We start from the raw sequence: 26,464 nt of genomic DNA, 5'->3' as shown, positions 1-26,464 counted from the left end.
TGAGTACACCAATACCCCATATGGGGGGAAAAACTACTGTTTTCGCACACAGCAGGGCTCAGAAGGGAAGGAGCACAATTTGACTTTTTGAATGAAAAATTTGCTGGAATCATTAGCAGACACCATGTCACATTTGGATTGCCACTGATATGCGTAAACAGTGGAAGCCCCCCACAAGTGACTCCATTTTGGAAACTAGACCCCTTAGGGAACTTATCTAGATGTGTGGTGAGCACCTTGAACACCCAGGTGCTTCATAGAACTTTATTATGTTGAGCCGTGAAAATTGAAAAAAAAAATCACATTTTTATAACAAAAATGTTCTTTTAGCCTAATTTTTTTTATTTTTACAAGGGTAACAGGAGAAAATGTACAAACAAATTTATTGCGCAATTTCTCCTGAGTACGCCGATACCGAAAATGTGGAGGAAAACTACTGTTTGTGCGCACAGCAGTGCTCGGAATGGAAGGAGCGCCATTTGTCTTTTTGAATGCAAAATTTGCTGGAATCATTAGCGGACATCATGTGAAGTCTGGAGACCCCTAATGTGCCTAAAGAGTGGAAACCTCCCACAAGTGACCCCATTTTAGAAACTAGACCAATCAAGCAACCTAACTAAAAGTGCGGTACCTCGACTATCTCCGAGTTGCTACTGCGCAGCCGCGGGCAGTGCCATCTTGGAGGATTTTTTTTTCTTTTCCAGTAAGATGGCGCTGCCGGCGCATGCGCAGTAGCTTTTCTCTAGCTGAATGACATGAATAAAATGTATTATTGGCACATAAAACATGCGATTTTGCTGCAGAGCAGGTGCCACAGCTGGCACCTGCCTGCAGAAGGTTTTTTTTCTTTTTAATGTATGTACAGATATTCATTTTGCAAACTAGGAGGCAGGTCAATGAGGGATCAGTGACCTGTCAGCAGTCTGCATTATGAATAGCTAATCAGAGCACCACATGCAGACGCCCCTCCAGGCCCGCCTTAGGGCATGAGCATATTATTAATTAACTACAAACTGAAAATAAAGATTAAAGAACAACCAGGGGCTGGCTGGCAAATTTTAGCCTGGGGGGCAAGCACAAGCAGTGGCCCATGAGTAGCGGCCCATCCTTAAAGGGGTTGTCAGATCTTAAGCTACATGTCTACAGTCACTATGTGTGAATCCTCATATCGTGCGCACTGTGCGCTATGAGGATTCTCTGGTGCCGGCAACAGGTGGTCTGGTGACTGCAAGAATGCGATAGATAGAGATATTATTTATATATATATATTGACACACACAGTCCCACTGTATCATGACACACACACACACACACCCACTGTATAATTCATGACACACACAGCCCCACTGTATAGTGACACACACACAGCCCCACTGTATAATGAGGAGTGGTACTGTGCAGTGTATAGATACAGAATAAGGCCACATTCACACGGTCAGTATATGGTCAGTATTTGACCTCAGTATTTGTAGCCAAAACCAGGAGTGGGTGATAAATACAGAATTGGTGCAGATGTCTCTATTATACTTTTCCTCTGGATTGTTCCACTCCCGGTTTTGGCTTACAAATACTGATGAAAACACTGAACAAATACTGACCGTGTGAACGTGGGCTTAATACAGGTGCTCATTAGGGTGGAATAACACTAGAATATGGCATCGGATGTGATATGCCAATGATACTCGGCTCTTGCTCTGCTGTGAGCGTGATCAGAGTGTCCGTGCTCCAATGCTCTCGCAGCACAGGTGTGGAGGAGACGGAGAAATTAATTTCTCCATCTCCTCAATGGTCTGACTCACCGTGTATCAGACTGCAACATCTGCTGAGAAAAAAAAAACCACAACTGCACACGGACAGCAAGTGAGAAGATGATTGTACCACTTTTGTGGAAGAAAATGGAACCGATTTTTTTTAATACTCTTTATTAGTCAATGTGGCAACATTTCACTTCCATATCAGAGAAATGTTCAGTTATGGATCCAAAACGTTGCCACATGGGCCAATAAAGAGTCCACTAGTTTTCTAACAATTAATCGGAGTGATAGATAGACAGATACACATATACATCAGAATAGATACTGAGAATTACACCATTTATGCAGGACATTAGAAGTATACACAGCTCCACAACATACCGTATATACTTGAGTATAAGTCGACCCAAGTATATGCCGAGACACCTAATTTTGCCACAAAAAACTGTGAAAATGTATTGAGTCGAGTATAAGCTGGGTATGCATTGTCCCCACATCCCGTCCTTGTATGCATGGCTCCCCTGTCCCTGTATGAATGGCTCCTCATCCCCATCCTTGTCTGCATGGCTCCTCATCCCCATCCTTGTCTGCTTGGCTCCTCATCCCCATCCTTGTCTGCATGGCTCCTCATCCTTGTCTGCATGGCTCCTCATCCCCATTCTTGTCTGCATGGCTCCTCATCCCCATCCTTGTCTGCATGGCTCCTCATCCCCATCCTTGTCTGCATGGCTCCTCATCCCCATCCTTGTCTGCATGGCTCCTTATCCCCATCCTTGTCTGCATGGCTCCTTATCACCATCCTTGTCTGTATGGCTCCTTATCCCCATCCTTGTCTGTATGGCTCCTTATCCCCATCCTTGTCTGCATGGCTCCTTATCCCCATCCTTGTCTGTATGGCTCCTTATCCCCATCCTTGTCTGCATGAATCCTTATCCCCATCCTTGTATGCATGGCTCCTTATCCCTGTTCATGTATGCATGGTTCCTAAAAAATAATAAAAAACCACATCCTACTTACCTTCTTTGCATGGCCTCGCAGCATCTCGTTCCGGTGCCAGCAGCTCCGGCCGGGCGATCACATGTCCCCCGCTCATTAAGGTAATGAATATTTATCACACCTATGGGAGTGGAGAGGGGTGAATATTCATTACCTTAATGAGCGGAAGACTCGTGATCGGTCATCCTGAAGAGCTGCTAGCGCCGAAACGAGATGCAGCGAGGGTGCGCAGGGATGGTAAGTAGGATGTGTGCTGGAAGCCGGCGGCTGTGGCTGTCAATGCTACAAGAGAAATGAATATTCACTGCCAGTGCAGTGAATATTCATTTCTCTTTAGCAGCGGCACAGGCTTTAGCCACAGCCGCCGGCTCCTGCCTCTGTCACCTGCTGCTCCTTCTCCGTCTTTCTGGGACAATGATTTGTGTATAAGTCGAGGGGGGTGTTTTCAGCACAAAAAAAAATATGCTGAAAAACTCGGCTTATACACAAGTATAAATGGTATACTACAATATATTATATACACAGCGGCATATTATATACCGTGTTAAGGAATATAGAGCGGTGCATATATTATATAGTGTAGAGATGTGGCAGCAGTGTATATAGTGTGAATTCCACACTATATGCATAGCGCCATACTATATAAACATCTCTACACTATAAACCTCTCTACAATATTCGGTAATTAAGACAGCATTATACTATATTATGATGCATACATCACATAGGAGACACTGCGACTGCTGAACATATATCACATTGAAACTACTGTATATACAATAGTCGATACTGCGACTGATGTGTGTAGTTGTAGTATCACCTATATATTGTATGTGATACTGTGACTGCTGTACACACATTGTATAGATGAAACTGATTATATATATATATATATATATATATATATATATATATATATATATACATACATACATACATACATACACATACACTAGATGGTGGGCCGATTCAAACGCATCGGGTATTCTAGAATATGCATGTCCACGTAGCATATTGCCCAGCCACTTAGTTTATTGCCCAGCCACTTAGTTTATTGCCCAGCCACGTAGTTTATTGCCCAGCCACGTAGTATATTGCCCAGCCACGTAGTATTCAGCACAGAGCCACGTAGTATATTGTCCAGCCACGTAGTATATTGCCCAGCAACGTAGTATATTGCCCAGTCACGTAGTATATTGCCCAGCCACGTAGTATATTGCCCAACCACATAGTATATTGCCCAGCCACATAGTATATTGCCCAGTCACGTAGTATATTGCCCAGTCACGTAGTATATTGCCCAGTCACGTAGTATATTGCCCAGTCACGTAGTATATTGCCCAGCCACGTAATATTCAGCACAGAGCCACGTAGTATATTGGCCAGTCACGTAGGTATGTAACACTGCCCACGCAGTATTTAGCAGTGTGGGCACCATATCCTTGTTAAAAAAAAAAAATTAAAATTAAAAATAGTTATATACTCACCCCTGGGATCCAGCGAAGCTGTGTGATGCGGCCGCCATCTTCCATTCCCAGGAAACCGCCAGTGAGACCGCCAAGTCTTCTGGGTAAGTTCGCAATGCATCTCTGGGAACGGAAGATGGCGGCCGGCTGGAGCGCATCGTCCAATGACGGAAGGTGAGTATAGCAGGTTTTTGGTTTTTTTTATTAATATTTTTAACATTACATCTTTTTACTATTGATGCTGCATAGGCAGAATCAATAGTAAAAACTTGGTCACACAGGGTTAATAGCAGCGGTAACGGAATGCGTTACCCGTGCCATAACGCGGTCTGTTACCGCTGGCATTAACCCTGTGTGAGCGCTGACTGGAGGGGATTATGGAGCAGGCACTGACTGCGGGGAGTATGGAGCGGGGAGTATGGAGCAGGCGCAGGGGACACTGACTGCGGGGAGTATGGAGCGGAGCGCCAGGCACACTGACTGCGGAGAGTATGGAGCGGGCGCCGGGCACACTGACTGCGGAGAGTATGGAGCGGGCGCCGGGCACACTGACTGCGGGGAGTATGGAGCGGGCGCCGGGCACACTGACTGCGGGGAGTATGGAGCGGGCGCCGGGCACACTGACTGCGGGGAGTATGGAGCGGGCGCTGGGCACTGACTGCGGGGAGTATGGAGCGGGCGCCGGGCACACTGACTGCGGGGAGTATGGAGCGGGCGCTGGGCACTGACTGCGGGAAGTATGGAGTGGGCGGCGGGCACTGTGACTGCAGGGGAGTAGGGGAGGGACTAATCGGACTGTGCCCGTCGCTGATTGGTCGCGGCAGCCATGACAGGCAGCTGGCGAGACCAATCAGCAACGCTGGATTTCCGTTACGGAAGTTGAGGACAGAAAGACGGAAGTAACCCGTAGGCAATTATATATATAGATTAGATACAAATAGATAGTGCGACTATACACAGCAGTGTCACCTATATAACGTATATACATTAGTCTGTACATTATATAGGTGATACTGCAAATGTTGCATACACGTTATATAGGCGATACTGCTACTGCTGTATATAATGATAGTATCACCTATATATCATATATACAGCAGTCTATATGTGCGGTCCATGTGCGGTCTAACTAGGGATTTGTACAGAGGCAGTATAATGCTCTCATCATGTGTATCCAGACCTCTTTTAATGCACCCCATGATCCTGTTTGCCTTGGCAGCTGCTGCCTGGCACTGGCTGCTCCAGGTAAGTTTATCATTAACTAGGATCCCCAAGTCCTTCTCCCTGTCAGATTTACCCAGTGGTTTCCCATTCAGTGTGTAATGGTGATATTGATTCCTTCTTCCCATGTGTATAACCTTACATTTATCATTGTTAAACCTCATCTGCCACCTTTCAGCCCAAGTTTCCAACTTATCCAGATCCATCTGTAGCAGAATACTATCTTCTCTTGTATTAACTGCTTTACATAGTTTTGTATCATCTGCAAATATCGATATTTTACTGTGTAAACCTTCTACCAGATCATTAATGAATATGTTGAAGAGAACAGGTCCCAATACTGACCCCTGCGGTATAAATTATTAGGTTCTGTAGAAGGACGTAGATCTGGGTATTTATTATGATGGAATATAGGCTGAACTGGATGGACAAATGTCTTTTTTCGGCCTTACTAACTATGTTACTATGTTACTATATTCATTATATAGGCAATACTGCTACTGATGTGTATATACGTTATATATAGGTGTTACTGCTGTGTATATATGTACGTGTGTGTGTGTGTATACATACACACACACACACCAGTATCACCTACATAACGACATATATACACAGAAGTATCACCTATATACACATCAGTAGCAGTATTGCCTATATAATGTGTATAGACTGCTATATATACATTATATAGGTGGTACTGCTGTATATAATCACTATACCACTATAATGCATGTATAGCAGTCTATATCTTATATGGGTGACACTGCTACTTATGCGTATATACCTTATATAGGTGACACTGCGGTGTGTGTGTGTATGTATACGTGTGTGTGTGTATATATATATATATATATATACACATACACATATACACACATTGCAGTGTCACCTATATAAGGTATATACGCATAAGTAGCAGTGTCACCCATATAAGATATAGACTGCTATACATGCATTATAGTGGTATAGTGATTATATACAGCAGTACCACCTATATAATGTATATATAGCAGTCTATACACATTATATAGGCAATACTGCTGTATATACATTAAAAAAAATCATCTTGGGACTCACCCAGGTCCCTGAGATGGGGGGAGGTCGGGAGGATGAAGAGCTGAGGTGGGTCGGGTGTCGCGTCCTGGCCAGCGTTGGCAGTGAAGAGGAGGAGAGGATCATCCCAGGGCCCAGGCATTGGTGAGCAGTCTTCTCTGACGCTGGTGCAGGCCGGCCAGCGTCAGACACCGTCTATGCGCGCGCGGCTTTTTGAAATATCACCATGTGCGCGCGCGCGCGCGCGCGCATGGTCTCCTGCTTGCCCACTCTGACTGATGGGCAGCAGACGAGCACGCGCAGGAATGAGGACCGCGGCCGTGCTCGCACACTAGTGCGGGCCGCGCGCGCGCCTGGTCTCCTGCTTGCCCGCTCTGACATGGGCAGCGCAGCAGCCGGCAGACGAGCACACGCAGGAACAAGGACCGCGGCCGTGCTCGCACACTAGTGCGGGCCGCCGCGGCACTTGTCAGAGCAGGCAACGCGCGCACATAGGGCCGGCTGGAGGGATGCGGCGCGCTATGTATTAAAATAGCTGCTGCTCCTCCAGCGGCCCTGTGTACCTGCTCAGGCACCGGCCCGGGGGGCAGATGCATTCCTGCCACCCGGCCCAGTCCGCCCCTGAGAACAACCATAAGGCTGGAGTCACACACAACGTACAAAAAAAATCGGTCCGTTTTACACGGACGAGAATCGCACAAATGTTTCATGAACAGTGATCCATGTGCAATGTGAGGATGCGATTTTTTTCTCAAAAAAGTATCAGTGTGTCATCCGTATGGCGAGATTTTCTCGCCGGCTGGCAAAATGGACATATAATGGATTCATGGGGTCAAATACTGTATTTGCGAAAACATATATATAGTCTATATATATATGTCAGTGACACACACACACATATATATATATTTATATTTCTTACAGAGCTGGATAGCAGAAAAGTCAGTAATTCATTTGCCGGCTTTTGCTAATTCATTACCGAACCCGACAGGATATGAGACATGGTTTACATACAGCAAACCATTGCGTATCCATTAGATTTATATGTGTCCCTGACTAATAATGTTAGCAGTGTGTGTGTAAAATTTTGAAGCTGTAGGTGTTAAATTACAGGGTTAATTCACGGAAAAAAATGGCGTGGGCTCCCACACTATTTTCTCCGCTAGAGAGGGAAAGCCAGTTACTGAGGGCAGATCTTAATAGCCTGGAGAGGGACCATGGCTATTGCCCCACACGGCTAAAAAAATCTGCCCCCAGACACCCCAGAAAAGGTACATCTGTAAGATGCGCCTATTCCGGCACTTAGCCTCTCTCTTCCCATTGCCCTGTAGCATTGGCATATGGGGTAGTAAGGGTTTAATGTCACCTTGCTATTGTAAGGTGACATTAAGCCTAGTTAATAATGGAGAGGTGTCAATAAGACGCCTATCCATTATTAATGCAATAGTCTGAAAGGGTTAAAAATACACACACACATTAAGAATAAAGTCTTTTAATAAAATAATTACATACACAGGTTTACCATCTTTATTGCACGCTCAATCCAAGCGAAGCACGCGTTCTTCTGTAAAAAAAAAAATCCAAAATAAAAAACCAACAATATCCCATATCTGTCCGCTGTGCAGTCAAGTCCCACACTGTAAATCCATCTCAAGGGTTTAAATAGTTTACAACCCAGAGCGGTGCTAATGCGACCTGCTGGGCTGTAAACCACAGAGAAATGAATGAAAAGCTGTCTGTGCAGCCTTCCCGCCTGACCAGACATGAACCGATTAGCGTGGGAAAGTTTCTGAACATTTTACCACACTGTTAGTTCACCGTGTCAGGTGTCGTTCCATTTAAAGACCGAAGTCAGTAATGGACAGATGCATTTAAATGATTAATAGCAGCAACTGGACCTCAGCTCCGGTCACTGCTGTCAGACCTAGATGCCGGCAATGTAACACAGCAGGCATCTACCGCATATGGAGAAACCTCACTTCACTCCACACACAGTCACCCCAGCTCTGCTATACTTATATGTCATTTACCGTTAAAGAATCAAAGGGGGTTTTGTCAGGAGATTCATGCTGCCCGAACCATCGATAACATGACTCAGATACTGGAAGCCAGGTAGGTTTTACTCCAAAACTATGCAGCATTTCAGAGAAAACATACTTTGAAAAGCCGATCAGAGACTAATCTGAGGCAGGTAACCAGCAGTTTCTCCCAGCCCCGCTCCACGAGACAAGTCTCTGCTTGTACGCACACAATGACAGAGATCTGACAGTCAACGACCAGGTGCACACCATCATATTTTTCATCCGTTTGCGATCCGCCAAAACATCGGATAGCACTAGGATCAATATAATTCTATGAGGCTGTGCAAGTCCGATTTTTTTCCTTGGACTGAGCAGGTCCAAAGAAAAAGTTGCAGCATGTCAGAGCATGTCACACTTGGCCATGCAAGTCAATGAATTTTTGGAAACCATTGGACTGCATTTGGATAACATCTGAGTACAGTCCGATTTGTATGAATTGACAGAATGGAGAAATAATTTTGGTTGTAATATTGCAGCCAACGTCAGATTCGTGCTGTCGGTGGGTTGGGCAGAAATCCTCTGACAGGTTCCCTTTAAGCACTTATGGCATTATCTGGGCCCCTCGCCTATTGGAAGAAGAGGGGTCAGGTCAACGATTCAAGACTGCCAGAGTTCAATAGAAAAGCGTCCGTGCTTCCACATGACCTTTTTCCCTCGAGTACAAGCACAGGTAAGGTGTGGACAGGGCAAAGTGAAGATTTGTGTCTACTGACCTCTGTGCCTGTATCTCAACTCGTATATGGATTTAAGAGTTTTTTTTTAAATATTAAATTAAATTATCTGTAAAGCAAGAATCTAAAATAAGACAATGTAGATTGTGTGCGCACCTGGGAGCTTCCTGAGCCTCTATAATCTGGGACAGGATCCCTGTGGAAAACACCTCCTGCCTCCACATCCACCGACTGGTATCAGGAGGGATCACTGCAACTAAAAACATATTACAAAATGCAACAAATATAATTATGTGGCTGACACAACACGCAGAGCGTAGACAACCCCGATACTATCAGTGTTTTACTTATAGACGAGGGAGTAATCTCAAATTAGGAAGGAGAACTGGAACAAGTTACAAATGAATAAACACCATGATCAGTTATCCTTTAAGTATGGGAAGCTTTAGGCTATGTGCACACGTTGCGGATTTTGCTGCGGATCTGCAGCTGTTTTCCATGCGTTGTACAGTACCATGTAAACCTATGGAAAACAAAATCCGCAGTGCACATGCTGCGGAACAAAAACGCGTGGAAACGCAGCGTTGTATTTTCCGCAGCATGTCAATTCTTTGTGCAGATTACACCTGTTCCATAATAGGAATCCGTAGGTGTAAAACCACAGGTGGAATCCGCACAAAAAACGAAGGAAATCCGCAGGTAATCTGCATAAGAGTATCAGTGTCCTGCAGGAGATCTGCATCGTGTATGGGGCAAACTGCTGTCAGAGGAAACGAAGATTGGGCATGCAAACCCTGTGTTCCCAGGGAGAGAAGCGGTCCCAGAGGTTTAGTATCTTATTCCCCCTCTTTTTCTAAATATACTTCGCCAATTTCAGAACGTGCATTTATAGCAGCCTTTGTAGAGATAACTGCTAGGTAAACGTTCAGGTATCGGCATCTGAAAAGTTCCTGTAATAAATCCGTCCTTTGATTGGATGACAACCTCTGTTGCACACTGAAATGCAGCTGCTATATGCCATTATTTCTCATAGACAAGAATGGAATCGCTCGATCAGTCCTGTAAAATAAATGTGCAGCGCCCCAGAGATCTGGTCGTTGCAGTAACGTCGCTCTGCCACTAAGGGGAGTGATGGTACGTCTGATGGCACTAAGGAGTTCATCTGACCAGGTATCACCAGAACACATTACACTTCACACTCCGGCCACTAGGGGGAGAAAAAGGCTTTATTTATTGGGCCACTCCTCACACTGGTAAAACTAGGGGCTGGATAGGAAGTTAGTAAGAAGCTGACTGGGTTGGATTCAGGCAACATCCCGTGGCAGGGGGTGTTGCAGGGAGAAGACACAGGGGGGTCCCTGTCAGGCGTGGGAACCTGGCAGGTGCCTAGCGAACAGAACGTTACGGAACCGCACCTGCACTACCTTGCGGCGGTATCCTAAGAGAGAGACACGAAGCGAAGGATATTGTGGAACAGTGAGAAACGAGATCAAGCACAAAGGAGAGCCAGTCGTGCCCCGAGAAAGGCAACATCCTACTGAGGCGCGTAGCCGGTGGCCGGAACACCAAGGAAGTAACTGACTCTATGCCTTACTTCAAACTCCGCAGGACAGTTAATTATAGGTTGGCTGTCTACCTTACATCACCTACGCAGACATAGGGGGCAACGCCTGGAGAGGGGCATCTCTAGGGTCCCGGAAGAGCTCCGAGCCTACCCGTCAAACTGGTGTGTCCTAGCCATAACATACCTGGGGGACGGAGAACTAGAAAGATCTGGAACGAATTAGAAAGAACGAGAATAGAAGTTGTGAGGACTATTCCGAATGCTCAGTAGGGTAGCACTACAACACACAGGCGCTATTGGTAGGCAACCATTTCCACCTGCAAAGGGAACTCTGGATGTGCCTTTGGACTGGCCGGTCTCAGACAGCCCTGTTAACCGTGCTCTGGATTGAGGATCCTGAAGTCTTCAGTAAAGAGGTAAAGAGACTGCAACCTTGTGTCCTCGTTATTGTCTGCACCTCACACCATCACCATCCACCTTACTGGGAAGCCCTGGGGACATACTTCACCTGTGGGAAGGTATACCATCCAGCTGCCATCACATCACCTAAGTGGACCCCAAGCAGCGTCGGTCGCCCTGACCGAATACCACAGGTGGCGTCACAAAACCTTGACAGACTCGCATCACCTTTTATTGGACGCCCCTTAGCAGGGTCACGGACCGGGTCCAGCCACCGTGACATCCCCAGAACTGAGCCAGCAGAGGACCGGTACCGAGTAACCCGCGGCCCTGCGTCTGGGGGCGCTCCAACTGTTTCCAAACTTCCAGCTGACGACAAATTCTGTGCAGTGTAGAACTTGTGACACAACAGCCACGCTCCATAGAAGTCAATGGAAGGTTTGTATTCTTTTATTAGGCCGGGGAGAGTATAGTATTTATCAGATTCTGGGTCGGAGTGATGAAGACCACAGGCCTGCCCACCAGAAACATTAGATCTACTGAAACATTCTATCACCTGAAGCAAACAAAGAAACGAGACCAACTTATTATAGCATTTGCACCTGCTTGTTTTTAGTGCTCTTCCCCCTTTTTTTCCTTTCATCGTATTCATCTTTTCATTTGCACCTATTTTTTTTAATCTATTTTATATATGATCATGTTTTTTTTTTATCAGCTCACCACTCTGGGCAGAGTTTGGGGTTCTTCCAGATGTTTTCACCTGGTACATCGCTTGAGACTTTTTTGATAGTTGCAAAATGTGTCCCTCTCTGGAGTCATTTTATACACGCCATCCAATTTGGCGCCGTTTTTGCACTAAAGAGTTGAAAAAAAATCGTTAAAATAAAAAAAGTACAGAACATTTTTCATTTTGCAAGAAATGTATGACCCGGGTTGACCATTTTGAAGAATGTGGTGCAAAAAAAAAAACCCTGGATGGAAAAAAAGGAAAGCATTGTCTAGAATGAAGATTTTTTTTTGTAATTTGCTTTGTGTGATTTTAGCTAAATGGCAGCCAGCTCGCCACCATTTTTGTCAACCATAGAAGGTCGACAAATGATTATTAAGCAAACAAAAAAGGATAACACCTCACCAGTCACCTCCATTGCTCGTTCTTCCGTGTGGTCCTCGGCGCTGACGAGTTGAATTACGCTCTAGGTCCGGGACGGCCTGCTTGCGACTAGGTCAGGGCGTCTCAGCCCAGGTCGCACCGACGACGTAGGATCTACGTAGGGACTTCTGGCCGCTACTAGGCCCGTAACGTCCCTGTGCAAGGGCCTACTTATGGCCGGAAGTTCCGGCCTATTGAGAAGATGCCCAAAGCTTCAGTGCTTGGCGGTAATAAAAGGCTTTGAGGGCTGTTTAGGAAACAGAAATATTAGTGTTTTTTTTTTACCATCTGACGTTTATTTTTTTGCCATCTGACGTTCATTACGCCCATGGGGCTCTCCAGACCCCAGAGGAGGATAATAAGGGTCGTAAAAATCACAAAGGATACATTTGCTGCAAATCGACTTTCTTGATAAAATCTGCACGATTTGGTGAATTCGAATCTCGTTGGATCCGCTCATCTCTAATCGGGGCCAACGAGTTTTGCCTCATGGAGCAGTTTTTCCTTTATTGCAGAAAAATCGACTGAGCTGGAAGAACTTGCGATTCTTTCTACGACGTGTTACTGAGCCTATGAAGGAGGAGGTCACGTAGGGATAAACCAGGAACCCAGATTTGAATATTTATGAACAGGTCCGATCACGAGAACACAGTGAATATTATCACTGCCAGAACTTCTACATAGCATTTCCCAGAAGAATCAGAGCAGCTCACACACAATGAACCCGATACAATTAGTTTTGACCATACCTATAACATAAAAGTCATCCGACATGGATCATTTCAACCATTTTTGTCAACCATTCTTTGGAAAATTTCCAACCGCTGACATCTGTCAGTTGAAACCATTATACCTGCAGGCACGGCTTCCATTCACGCTTACACCCAGTTTTTCCATATATCTCAATAGCTAATGTTTTAGATGTGGCATGATACTTCCTGCACTCCTACCGATCAGAACTTTGGGAAAGCTGGGTTGACAGCTCCTACGTGCTGAGACTACGACCCTTGGTTCCTCAAATTCCAGTATGTTCAGGAATGAAATAAAGTCACCAAAAATCCCGGTTTTAGAATCCATATTCTTTTTTCCCAAGGAACATCCATTACCTAAAACTTACAGATACGTCCACATGAGATGGAAATAACGTGGACTTTCTATGACGATATATGCACAAAAACCCCGCAGGATATGACGGTACTGGCCATGCGGATGAGATAAGAACAATGCTGCAAATTTTGATTTTGCTTCTTGCAGGAGCTCCCCTGGGGGCATATTTTCTCACTCCAGTATGGACAAACACAAATGACCCGTCATCGTTTTTTTGTCATTTCTCTTTTTCTTCTTCTGGTATTTGATGATATTTTTTGTGCCAATTTCTTCAAAATGACACACGGTTTGTGAATTTTGCACAGAATGAAAACGACATTTTGTTGTTTTTTTTTTACAAAAGTTCCACTAAAATGTTGCAAAATTTGTATATAAAGGCACTCCGGGGAGGGAGGGTGTGTGTGTTGCAGACGTAAGATATTTTACGTCATAATTCTGGCATAAACGCCTTAATACATACCTTAATGAATCGGCCCCCGTGAGTGTGCGTCCACACGGGACAGGAGAATCTACGGCAAAATCTAAATATGGGACAGACGGATTTTGCTTATGATTTGCAGAATTCATGAGAATGCCGTTCAGTCTGCAGGCACCATGTTATAGAGCAGGGGGAGAGGAGCAGATCGGATTGTTTTCATCATTTAATCCTCTGCTCTTTCTGGGATTTTGGGTCCAATGGGCGGTCCTATCCGTGACTGACAGCTACAGGATCTCTGTATGCACACTTCTACAACGGAAGCTGTCAGTCACGATAGGACCGCCCACTGGACCCAAAATCCCAGAAAGAGCAGAGGGTTAAATGATAAAAACATAGTTTATACTGAAACTTTTACCACCAAATTATACGATCTTCTCAGCTTCCCCTGCTCTGTAAGGCCACGTTCACACGCTCAGTATTTGGTCAGTATTTGACATCAGTATTTATAAGCCAAAACCACGAGTGGGTGATAAATACAGAAGTGGTGACGTGTTTCTTTATACTTTTCCTCTGATTGTTCCACTCCTGGTTTTGGCTTATAAATATGGAGGTAAAATATTAACCAAATACTGAATGTGTGAACGTGGCCTTACAGGTAACCTGCAGATTGGACTGCATTTTCATAGTGACAGATTCCCCTTAAAAGTTTATTCCCATGGTTAGAAGTTTTCACTTCTCTCTGGGATAGGTGATAACAAGCTGATCAGTGGGGGTCTTACTTGCGGATCTTCCACCGATCCTGAGAACTAAAGGTACCGTCACATTTAGCGACGCTGCAGCGATATAGACAACGATGCCGATCGCTGCAGCGTCGCTGTTTCGTCGCTGGAGAGCTGTCACACAGACAGCTCTCCAGCGACCAACGATGCCGAAGTCCCCTGGTAACCAGGGTAAACATCGAGTTACTAAACGCAGGGCCGCGCTTAGTAACCCGATGTTTACCCTGGTTACCATTGTAAATGTAAAAAAAAACAAACACTACATACTTACATTCCGGTGTCTGTCCCCCGGCGTCAGCTTCCCTGCACTGTCTCAGCGCCGGCCGGCCGTAAAGCAGAGCGGTGACGTCACCGGTGTGCTCTGCTTTACGGCCGGCCGGCGCTCACAGTCGGGAATCTGACGGCGAGGGGACAGACACCGGAATGTAAGTATGTAGTGTGTGTTTTTTTTTTTTTTACATTTACAATGGTAATCAGGGTAAACATCGGGTTACTAAGCGCGGCCCTGCGCTTAGTAACCCGATGTTTACCCTGGTTACCAGTGAAGACATCGCTGAATCGGCGTCACACATGCCGATTCAGCGATGTCTGCGGGAGATCCAGCGACGAAATAAAGTTCCGGACTTCTAGCTCCGACCAACAATGTCACAGCAGGATCCAGATCGATGCTGCGTGTCAAACACAACGATATCGCTATCCAGGACGATGTAACGTCACGGATCGCTATCGTTATCATTGTTAAGTCGCTCAGTGTGAAGGTACCTTAAGCCCTGAAATGTCTCCAGTCTGAGTGGAGGGGTAGTCAGACATGCTCACCATGGCTCCATTCAGTCTCTATGGGACTGCTAGAAAAAAAAAAGTCAATGATGGTTCTTGGCTATAGTTGGCAGTCTCATAATGACTGAATGGAGTGATGATGAGCATGTCCGACCTCTGCTCTATTGAGATGGAAGAAGTCAAAGCTCGTTCTCGAGATCAGTTGGGTTCCCAGAAGTCAGACCACCTAACGATCAAGTTGTCACCTATCCTATGGCTAGGAGATACGTTCATCAGATGAATATAACTCTTTTCTGGGACTGCAGTGCTGGTTATTTCCAGCAATCCCATAGAGAGTGAAAAGAGTCATTGTGCGCATGTACGACCACGCTCTATTTACAAGGCCGGTTTCACACGTCAGTGTCTCCGGTACGTGAGGTGACAGTTTCCTCACGTACCGGAGACACTGACACACGTAGACGCATTAAAATCAATGCATCTGTTCAGATGTCATTGATTTTTTGCGGACCGTGTCTCCGTGTGCCAAACACGGAGACATGTCAGTGTTCGTGGGAGCGCACGCATTACACGGACCCATTAAAGTCAATGGGTCCGTGTAAAACACGTACCGCACACGGACGTTGTCCGTGTACAGTGCAGGAGACAGCGCTACATTAAGCGCTGTCCCCCCACTGGTGCTGAAGCTGCGATTCATATCTTCCCTGCAGCAGCGTTTGCTGTAGAGAAGATATGAATAATTGTGTTTAAAATAAAGATCTATGTGCCCAGCGCCCTCCCACCCCCTGTGCGCCCCCCCGCTGTTCTGAAAATACTCACCTGGCTCCCTCGCTGACGCTGCTTCCTGTTCTGGCCGCATCTTCTACTGTATCAGCGGTCACGTGGTGCCGCCGATTACAGTCATGAATATGCGGCTCCACCTCCCATAGGGGTGGAGCCGCATATTCATTACTGTAAATGAGCGGCCCCACGTGACCGCATACAGGAGAAGATGCGGCCAGAACAGGAAGCAGCGACGGCGAGGGAGCGAGCCAGGTGAGTATTTTCAGAACAGCGGGGGGGCGCACAGGGGGTGGGAGGGCGCTGGGCACATAGATCTTTATTTTAAACACAATTATTCATATCTTCTCTACAGCAAACGCTGCTGCAGGGAAGATATGGGGCTTCAGCACCAGATGCTGGTACGTGTGGTACCCGGCACGGTGCGTGTGGTACCCAGTGGGCACACGGTCGGCACACGTGTGCCGCACGTGTGCCACACTGATGTGCCACAGAAACGTAGGGGCACACGGACACGGATAATTCTGGTACCGATTTTTTCCGGTACCGGAATTATCTGGACGTGTGAGACTGCCCTTAGGGACGTTTCAGAGCCCCGCTCTCAAGATCGGTGGGGGTCTCAGAAGTCGGTCCTCCGCACCCAGGTTGTTACTGATCCTATGGCTAGGAGATAACTTCTACAAATGAAAATAACCCTTTCTGGGACTGCTGTGACTTGATTATCTCATGAAAATGCCATAGAGAATGAATTAAAAGTTGGTTAGCATGCCCGACCACAGATCTATTTGGACAGAGCAATTCAGAGCCCTTTTCTTAAGATCGGTGGGGGTCCCGGAAGTCAAACCACCCACCGATCAAGTTGTCACCTATCTTGTGGCTTAGGCTACTTTCACACTAGCGTCGTACGACGCACGTCGCAATGCATCGTTTTGCAGAAAAAAACGCATCCTGCAAAGTTGTTTGCAGGATGCGTTTTTTCTCCATAGGCTTGTATTAGCAACGCATTGCCACACGGTTGCGTCGTGTTGTGGCGGACCATTGGCACCAAAAAACGTTGCTTATAACGTTTTTTGGTGCGTTGTGTCTGCCATTTCCGACCGCGCATGCATGGCCGGAACTCCGCCCCCTCCTCCCCGCAACTCACAATGGGCCAGAGGATGCGTTGTAATAATGCATCCGCTGCCCCCGTTGTGCTGCGTTGACACAGGATGCGTCGGTACGTCGGCCCGACGCACTGCAGTATTTGGTCAGTATTCTACATCAGTATTTGTAAGCCAAAACCAGGAGTGGGTGATAAATGCAGAAGTGGTGCATATGTTTCTATTATACTTTTCCTCTAATTGTTCCACTCCTGGTTTAGGCTTACAGATACTGATGTAAAATACTGACCAAATACTGCTAGTGTGACGGCAGCCTAATAGATAACTTTTACCACTGACAATAACCCTTTCTGGGACTGCTACAACTCGGTTAACTAGGACAGTCCCATAGTGAATGGAGTGGAGGTGCCCATGTATGAGCACACTCTATCTATTCAGATGGTTAATTTCAGAGACCAGTTCTCAAGATCGGTGGGGGTCCCAGAAGTCAGACCTCCCCCCTACCAATCAAGTTGTCGCTTACCCTATGGCTAACTTCTATAGGTGACAATAACCCTTTCTGGGACTGCCGTGATTCAATTATTTAAAGCAGTTCCATAGAAAATGAATGGCGCGGAGATGCGACCACCATACTCTGTTCGGATGGTTCGTTTCAGAGCCTCGTTCTTGAGATCGGTGGGTGTCCCACAAGTTGGAACCCCCACCCATCGATCAAGTTGTCGCTTATCCTTTGGCTAGGAGGTAACTTCTACAGGTGACAATAACCCTTTCTGGGATTCGGTTATTTTCAGCAGATCCGTAGACTGTGAATGTAGCGGAGGTCCGCACGTAAGACCAACATTCTCTATTCCGACAGGACATTTCGAGTCCCCTTGACCCTGAAGGCCACATTCACACGGTCAGTATTTGACCTCAGTTTTTGGAAGCGAAAAGCGAGTGGGTAATACAGAAGTGGTGACGTGTTTCTATTATACTCTTCCTCTGATTGTTCCACTCCTGGTTTTGGCTTATAAATACTGAGATATAAAATACTGACCAAATACTGACCGTGTGCACAAGGCCTTACACTGGAAAGAGCAAAACCAAGGGGTGTAACTACAACAGGTGCAGGGGTTACTATCGCACCCGGGCCCTGGAGCCTAGGGGGCCCTAAAGTCCATTTGGCCTATAGAAAAAGACTACAGCTATTAAAGATGTAAAATATTTGGGGGCCCCGTTGGAGCTTTCGCATCGGGGCCCATGAGTTTCAAGTTACGCTACTGGCAAAACCTGTGGTAAAAATGTCTATCTGGTCCGCATTTTGGAAAAAATATGTATGTGGCCAATTTAAGAAGCGCTGTGGCTATAGAGCACACTGCAATAGATTGGTGGTAAAGAAACCTTTTAGGGAGTGTTTCCACGTTCAGGAAACGCTGCGTGTTTGACGCTGCGTAGAGCCGCAGGGTCAAACACGCAGCGTCCAGATGTTACAGCATAGTGGAGGGGATTTCATGAAATCCCGTCTCCACTATGCATTAAAAGACGCATGCGGCGGACCCGCGGAAACGGACATGTGGAGCGTCTTTTAAGAACGCAGCATGTCCTTACATTGCAGAAACAACGAAAGGACAGCGCAGGTGACCTGCCAGTGACCTCAGGTGCAGATTTGGTCAGGATTTTACCTGCATAAAATCCTGACCAAATCCTGAACGTGGACTCATACCCTTATTAAACCACTATGCGTTTCGGCAGTGGACCTCTACCTGCCTACCGGTGCTGTGCAGGGGTGGTGAGGGGCTAATCCCCCACCGTTCACTGAAACATCCCAAGTAACCACCTGGTGCTTCTGCTGCTGCGCTCTTCCATCATGTCCGGGATCATAATCCGCCGCGGATTTCACCTGCACATAATCCGCATCATTTCCGTATGTATAGGGGAAATGCGCAGTAGCAGGATCCCGCCAACAGCTTCTAATAAGGACCATCCCAACAAGCTTGTTTTTTCCACAACCTTTTTCCACAACCGGAAATATTAACTTTAAACTCAAGTTTTCCCCAGAAACGAAAAAAAACCAACCCCATGAGCTCGTCCAGTCCCTCCCCTCCCCCAGCCGCACTCCTCTGCTCCCCTCCTACTATAGCGGCCGGCGCAGGAGCGCAGCACGGAGCGCGGTACCAGCCAGTAACATCAGCCGTGCAACAAAGGAGGGGGCTGCGCGCTGCGCCACTCAGCAAGCCTGCGCTCCGGGAGCCAATAGCCGCCGCAGAGCATCCGAGCAGCTACACGGGCACATTTGCATAATGGGCGGGACGTATTTCTCGGTTTTAAACCAATCACAAAGCGAAGAGCTTGGCAATTTTTGACGGGGCGGGATGACAGCTATGATAGACAGCTGGAAGGGCGAATCAGAAACGAGCTGCCGACCAATCAGTGAGCCGCGAATCTCCATAACTCCGCCCCGCGCTAGTTCGTATTTAATTCTCGCTTTGTGGTACAATTGTTTCATTCCTGTCTCCACAGCGCCTCGGTCACTGGTGTCTTCCATCATCTCTTCTCCCTCCTCTTCTCCCGTCTCCGGTTAAGTCGTCCTTCCCCTTCTATTTTTATTATTATTTTTTTATTATTATTTAATTCGCTCACCGAACTTCCAAGAACATGGCCGATACCGATGTCGATACCACCACCGCCGCCACCACCGAGGTGCCAGTTACCAAGGTACGGTAGTGATCGCCTCCTCCTGACACATCGTGTCTTCCATTGTTCCTGGCGGCTTTTCTTTGTTGCCCGTTCTCCACACGCGGTTCCGTGACTGACGCGACACAATCACGGCTGTGTGTGTGTTTACCCTGCCAACTTTTATCGCGACATCGAGGGGGGGGGGGGGGTGTTGTGATGGGGGAGGGGGGGTCCCGATCCCGATTGGATATTGATGACCGGACCCTTCCTCGCTTTATTCTATCGGCTTTTATTCTCCCGGGAAATGATGAGCTGTCACCTGGCGGCGGCGGCTCCTCGGCGCGTCCTTCACGGCCCCCGGAGATTCCGCTCCTCACTGGCGACAACTATCCGGCTCCGCCGCGGAGATGTCGCTACGATGTCGCGCAGGATGTCGTGAGGTGACGACTCCCCCCCCACACACACATTATTTACTTCACGTTTTACCCATTTATTGACTTTTTCTTCTTTATTATCCGCAACTTGTGTCAAAACCGTGCGATATCGGTCGGGCGACCGTTCCGGCAGCGCGATGTTACCGCGGATTTCTGGCATTGGACTTTATCTGTAGTTTTCAGTTTTTCTGGTACAATGTTGATCTATCGATACAGTCGTGATAATTAAGGGGGTCACCTCCGAGTTCCTTCATTTTTTTTTTACCTCAAGTTTGTTTTTTGTTTTTTTTACCTCAGATTTATTATAATTTCCCCGTATTTTTACCTCAGTTTTCCACGACCTGGGATTTTTACCACAGATTTGACTATTTTTACCTCAGAATTCCTGTATTTTTACCTGTTTTCCCTTTTTACCTCAGAGTTCCTTCATTTTTATCTCTGTTTTCCGTATTTTTACCTCAGATTTTTCCGTATTTTTACCTCACATTTTTCGGTATTTTTTACCTCAGAGTTCCTTCATTTTTACCTCAGTTTTCCGTATTTTTTACCTCAGTTTTCCGTATTTTTTACCTCAGATTTCCCTCATTTCTTGTATTTTCCGCCTTCTCCCCTCACCTGTCTTTGGCTCCCGCGCTTTCCCCACCTCACCTGTCTCACCATATCTTCCCTTATGTTTTGGTGTCGCGACACAGCTGTCTGTATATCGCGTCCTGCCTATGCGTTACACGTCTCCGCTGTTTTTATGACCGGTGTGTTATGTCTCCCCTCGGAAGGAGCCCTGCTGCCACCTGCGCTGGCCCCGATCCAGCCTCCTCTTCACTCTTTTATTTATTTTTTCCTCCGTGTGAGGGAGACGTCGAGTTCAAACGAATGGAGGCGACTGGAGAGGAGGGAGGGGAGAAATCGGCGGGAAGGAGGCGCGCGGAGGAGCCGCTGGAAAATGCGGGAGAGCAGCAGCAGCAGCAGCCACGGGGGGCGGAGTTATGGGCGGGACCGGGCGCGCTCTTTACTCGCTTCTGCGCCTGCGCGGCTCAGTCTTTGTTTCCCGCTGCTGATGCCCGCGTCGGGGACGCGCCTTGAGCAGATGTTTTTTTTCTGTGCACGCGTTCTACGCCCCGCCTCCTCCCTGCGGGGATCGATTCCGATTATTGTCTCCATCCTGGTGCAGAAATTGCTACAGATGTCAGTGAGGGAATCAGGTAGCAAGCTGCAGCAATGGTGAAGGATGTCACCAATCTCTGCAGGAGACTTGGTGCAGGTTGGATGACACATGCCCCTGTACACGACCTTTATATATATATTGATTCGGTCACGTGTAATGCTTCATGCTGGGTAGAATGATGGTCATAAGGATTAGAAATAATTGTTTTTAATGTATTTTTATTTTTTCTGTATTTTATTGATATTTTTGTTTCTGTTTTACATATTTTTTCTATTTTATTTTTTCCTATTATTTTTATGATTTTTATTTTTTCAGTTTTTTTATTTTTTTCTGGTTTTTTTATTTTTTTTAATATTTTTGTGTTTTTTTTCTGTTTTATTTTTTAATATTTTTGTGTTTATTTTTTTCTGGTTTTTATTCTGGTTTTTTTTATTTTTTTTTTATTTTTTTTCTGTGTTTTTTTTTTTTCTGATCGTATATATTATCGTTCTTCAGGATCTGAAGGAGAAGAAAGAAGTTGTAGAGGAACCAGAAAAGGCAGAAAATGGCAGCAAAGATGCCCCGGCCAATGGGACTGTAAGTGTAATCCCTGTATGGTTGTGTGAAAGCACAGATCTGATAGGGTTGGAAAAATGGAAGGGCATCCTGGGATTTGTAGTCCGGAACAAGGCATGCACGTACCAATTGCAGTACGTGATGTGGAGCATAATAAGTATACATGTGTGTTACCTGTATTTATGTTAATGTGATTTTTAAGAGCAACCTTTGCCAATACATATAAATGGTGTTTTTTTTTTTTTTTTTTTTTTTAACATTCACATCATACTCCCACAAGTTCATATGGGAACAGTTTTACTTTAGTACGTGTCTATATTTACAAAGATTGATAGCATTTTGTGTCATCTGAATTCTGCAACAGTCCAAAAAACAGGCTATTGATCTTATAACTTACAGATCAAAAACAGTACATACTTTGTATCCGCCGAGTACACAATGTAAACCTAACACTAGTAAGAAAAGAAGGTAGCTAATTGTAAAAAAAAAAAAAAAAAAATGAGCATTTTCATACGTAAGTGACTAAACCTTATGGTTGTCTAACCTTGAATGCATTTACTGCAGGAAGAGAACGGTGCAGATCACAGCGAAGAAAACGCAGAGGATCCCGAAGAGGAAGACGATGAAGGTAATTGGTTTCAGCTATACCTTTTATATTAATACTGGAAAATATTTACAGTCATAAGTGTCATGTTCTTATCATTTTGATTTTCTTCCCAGCAGAGGGTGAAGGTGAGGGAGAAGGAGATGAAGATGAGGAGGAAGGGGAAGGAGAAGAAACTGAGGCAGATGGTCATCCGGTAAAACGCCCGGCAGAGGATGAGGTGAGAATCGTGTCATGTGCATCACTTAGGACGAATCTGGACCTCGAATTGTGGTTCTTCTGGCCCAAACTTGACATAAGTGTGTGCATATATGTCGCTGTTGAGGTCAAGTCGAGAGACTCTGGGTCCACACTCGAGCCGTGATATGTGGACACCTGAATCATTCCTTCCTGACGGTTATGACAAGCATTATCCTGTACATCACAGTTCTGAAGGCTTCATTGTGGGTGCTACGTGTGCTGCTCAGCACAGCCAGCGCCTTGTCATTAATTGTGTTTCTTTGCTTTTTTTCAGAAGGAAGCTGAAACTAAAAAACAGAAGACAGAAAACGGTGATTCCAAAGAAGTGAAAGAGTCTGCCTAATCCCCTCGTCCGCCTCCTCCTTCTCAAGACATTTTATAGCTTAAGTGACATGGTTGAATTTAAACAGTAGAGAATGTGCTTTATATCTGTACATTTTACAGAACGACTTTTTTATATACTGTAAAACCCACATGCACTAGAAACCTGTAACATCACAAAGCCAAGATAGCAAAGGTTTTTTTTTTCTTTTGTAAAATGTTTATTTATTGGTGCTTGTTTGTACTGGTTGACTGCTACAATAAAAAAAAAAGAAAATAAAAAAATATCTTTTTGTTTTTTAAGTGGTGGTATAAGCTTTGCTTTGTCTGTACATCTTTGAAGCACATGTCTTTCATACTAGTACGGCCATGTGTATTCTTGAGTGAAGCTGCCTTCCTGTAATATAATGGTGTTAGCATAGAAGGTTCATATGCAATGAAGGCCAAAGATATGGGTCTTATATAGCCGGAAAGGGAAACCCTGGGGCATTCTGTATAGATCTTTGGACTTGATTTGTTGCTGTTCCGTATATAGTTGTGCAAGCAAAAGTTTGGGAAAAAATGGCAAGGTTCAATATGTAAATTTTTTTTTCTGTATCCTAATGTGCTATCAAAGTATGTACGGCAGAGATTTTTGAGGGACAGGCTGTAGTCTTTCATACCATTTATGACTAGGTTATAAAACTGTATACCTCATTAGTTCATGCTTGACCACTACTTTGTATATTCAGGTTAAGTACTATAAATAAATCTTTCTTTTATAAAAAATAAAACCTCTGACTTTGCTTTTTTATTATACACGACATCACATGGTCAGGATTCTTATGACATTGCTGGACATTTATTTAATCTTATTTTTGCCCCACTTTTATCTTTACAAATAGGCCCATGGTGGTCTGAAAATGTAAAAACAAAAACATACTCTCCTTGCTGCTCACTGGATAAATCACGTGACTAAAGCACATCACCACCGCTGTCTCTGGTGGGCTGCAGTAGTTAGTACTGTCAGCTGGACGGCGTGTGTCCCACTGCAGCTCCGCTTGGGGCACGTGTCCAGTGCTTATTATTTATTATTATAGTGCCATTTATTCCATGGTGCTTTACATGTGAGGAGGGGTATACATAATAAAAACAAGTACAATAATCTTGAACAATACAAGTCACAACTGGTACAGGAGGAGTGAGGACCCTGCCCGCGAAGGCTCACAATCTACAAGGGATGGGTGAGGATAGAGCTGGTCGATCGGTGGTTACTGCAGGTTGTAGGCTTGTCGGAAGAGGTGGGTCTTCAGGTTCTTTTTGAAGGTTTCTATGGTAGGCGAGTCTGTTATCTTGTGGTAGAGAGTTCGAGTATGGGGGATGCACGGGAGAAATGCGATTGTGGGAAGAGGGGAATAGAGAAGGAGAACTTGTGAGGATCGGAGGTTGCGTGTAGGTAAGTACCGGGAGACGAGGTCACAGATGTATGGAGGAGATAGGTTGTGGATGGCTTTGTATGTCATGGTTAGGGTTAACTGGAGTCTTTGGGTAATGGGGAGCCAGTGCAGGGATTGACAGAGGGGAGAGGCCGGGGAATAGCGGGGGGACAGGTGGATTAGTCGGGCAGCAGAGTTTAGAATAGATTGGAGGGGTGCGAGAGTGTTTGAGGGGAGGCCACAGAGCAGGAGGTTACAGTAGTCGAGGTGGGAAATGAGGGCATGGACTAGGGTTTTTGCAGATTCTTGGTTGAGGAATGTACAGATCCGGGAAATATTTTTGAGTTGAAGGTGGAAAGGGCTTGGATATGTGATGTGAAGGAGAGATCAGTATCCCCGAGGCAGCGAGCTTGTGGGACTGGGGAGAGTGGGCAGCCATTTACTGTAATGGATAGGTTCGTTGGGGTCGCGTGAGATGGGGGAAAGACAATGAATTCTTTTTTGTCCATATTAAATTTTAGAAATCTAGTGGAGAAGAAGGATGAAATATCGGACCGACATTGTGGGATTCTGGTTAGTAGGTTGGTGATATCTGGTCCAGAGATGTAGATCTGTGTGTCATCCGCATAGAGATGATACCGAAAACCGTGAGATTCTATGAGCTGTCCCAGGACGAAGGTGTAAATGGAGAAGAGCAGGGGCCCTAGGACTGAACCTTGTGGGACTCCGACAGATAGGAGGCGAGGTGAGGATGTGGTGTGTGAGTGGGAGACACTGAATGTCCGCTCTGTTAGGTATGATGAGATCCAGGATAGGGCCAAGTATGTGATGCCGAGAGATGAGAGGGTCTGTAGTAATTGGGAATGGTCCACTGTGTAAGGCAGAGGAGAGGTCCAGGAGGAGGACGGAGTAGTGTCGCTTGGCTTTGTTGGTTAATAGGTCATTGGTGACCTTAGATAGGGCAGTTTCAGTGGAGTGATGCAGCCAGAAGCCAGATTGTAAAGAGGGAGCAGGAAGAGAGGTGGGAGGACAGATGTGCGTTCCAGTAGTTTTGAGGCATAGGCTTATTTGTGAAGGGCTGGTATACTGGCTCATTTCAGTCGCTAAGCCAGCCCCCTGGTCAAATCCAGCCTTTACCGGGAACCTGTGTGGCTTTGTAAAGTGTGGTCACTGCAGTAATCACAGTCCCTGCTTCTTGATTGAAACTACTGGACATGTGAATGTGCTAAGTGGGACGTCATTCAAGGCATGACTAACAGTGCTGATGGAAGATCTTCATATTATGAATGCCGATTAATATTGCTGTGTTACACATGGATTACCTCAATAGGTTTCCTGTCAAATGAAAAAAATTCCTACCCTTTTAATAGGCCATGTAGTGCCCTTGTATCCTTATTACTTTGTTGTGCTAGAGCCTCTACGATCTAACACTGTATGTTAGTATGTTTTCATCAGCTGTGCTGTATATAAGCCCTAGCCCTGTATACACTGAGCCGATATGCGGGAAGATGCCTTGGCTGGTGGTGGGAGGACTACACGTCCTGGCTCTACCACCCAGGTCTTCCCTGTCATGGCCTGTGTGAAAGTATTTCTATCTTCGGTATTAATGGCATATTCCCCTATCTACTATATAATTGTCTAAGGGTCACTTCCGTCTGTCTGTCTTTCTGTCTGTCACGGATATTCATTGGTCGCGGCCTCTGTCTGTCCTGGAAATCCAAGTCGCTGATTGGTCGCGGCAAAACAGCCATGACCAATCAGC

At 45.8% G+C, this 26,464-nt stretch overlaps 2 protein-coding genes across 6 annotated transcripts in view; one reads left to right on the top strand and one right to left on the bottom strand.

Moving 5' to 3' along the window:
• The window catches only part of LOC138651819 (putative oxidoreductase YteT), a 242,781-nt gene extending 223,581 nt beyond the window's left edge, over positions 1-19,200 (bottom strand). The window contains exon 1 of one of the 2 annotated variants that reach the window (XM_069742341.1): positions 19,133-19,200. The gene's annotated coding sequence lies outside the window, so the exon portion shown is untranslated. The remainder of the gene's footprint in view (positions 1-19,132) is intronic. The other variant, XM_069742340.1, reaches the window with a different exon arrangement.
• A 596-nt stretch (positions 19,201-19,796) lies between these two features.
• Positions 19,797-24,060, top strand: LOC138651833 (prothymosin alpha-like). 4 transcript variants are annotated; one of them, XM_069742362.1, is made up of 5 exons: positions 19,797-20,010; positions 22,063-22,143; positions 22,687-22,750; positions 22,846-22,946; positions 23,241-24,060. In XM_069742362.1, exons 1-5 carry the CDS (start codon positions 19,951-19,953, stop codon positions 23,307-23,309), a joined length of 375 nt encoding a protein of 124 aa, XP_069598463.1. In that variant the 5' UTR covers positions 19,797-19,950; the 3' UTR covers positions 23,310-24,060. The 4 variants fall into 4 exon arrangements, with proteins under 4 accessions (XP_069598463.1, XP_069598462.1, XP_069598465.1 ...); XM_069742361.1 differs by having other exon boundaries at positions 22,843-22,946; XM_069742364.1 differs by having other exon boundaries at positions 19,816-20,010; positions 23,244-23,509.
• The last annotated feature ends 2,404 nt before the right edge of the window (positions 24,061-26,464 follow it).

This window comes from Ranitomeya imitator, chromosome 10 (genome assembly GCF_032444005.1).
Source record: "Ranitomeya imitator isolate aRanImi1 chromosome 10, aRanImi1.pri, whole genome shotgun sequence".
Taxonomy (NCBI): domain Eukaryota; kingdom Metazoa; phylum Chordata; class Amphibia; order Anura; family Dendrobatidae; genus Ranitomeya; species Ranitomeya imitator.
The sequence above is the reverse complement of the archived record's forward strand: the minus strand, read 5'-3'. Positions and strand labels throughout refer to the sequence as shown.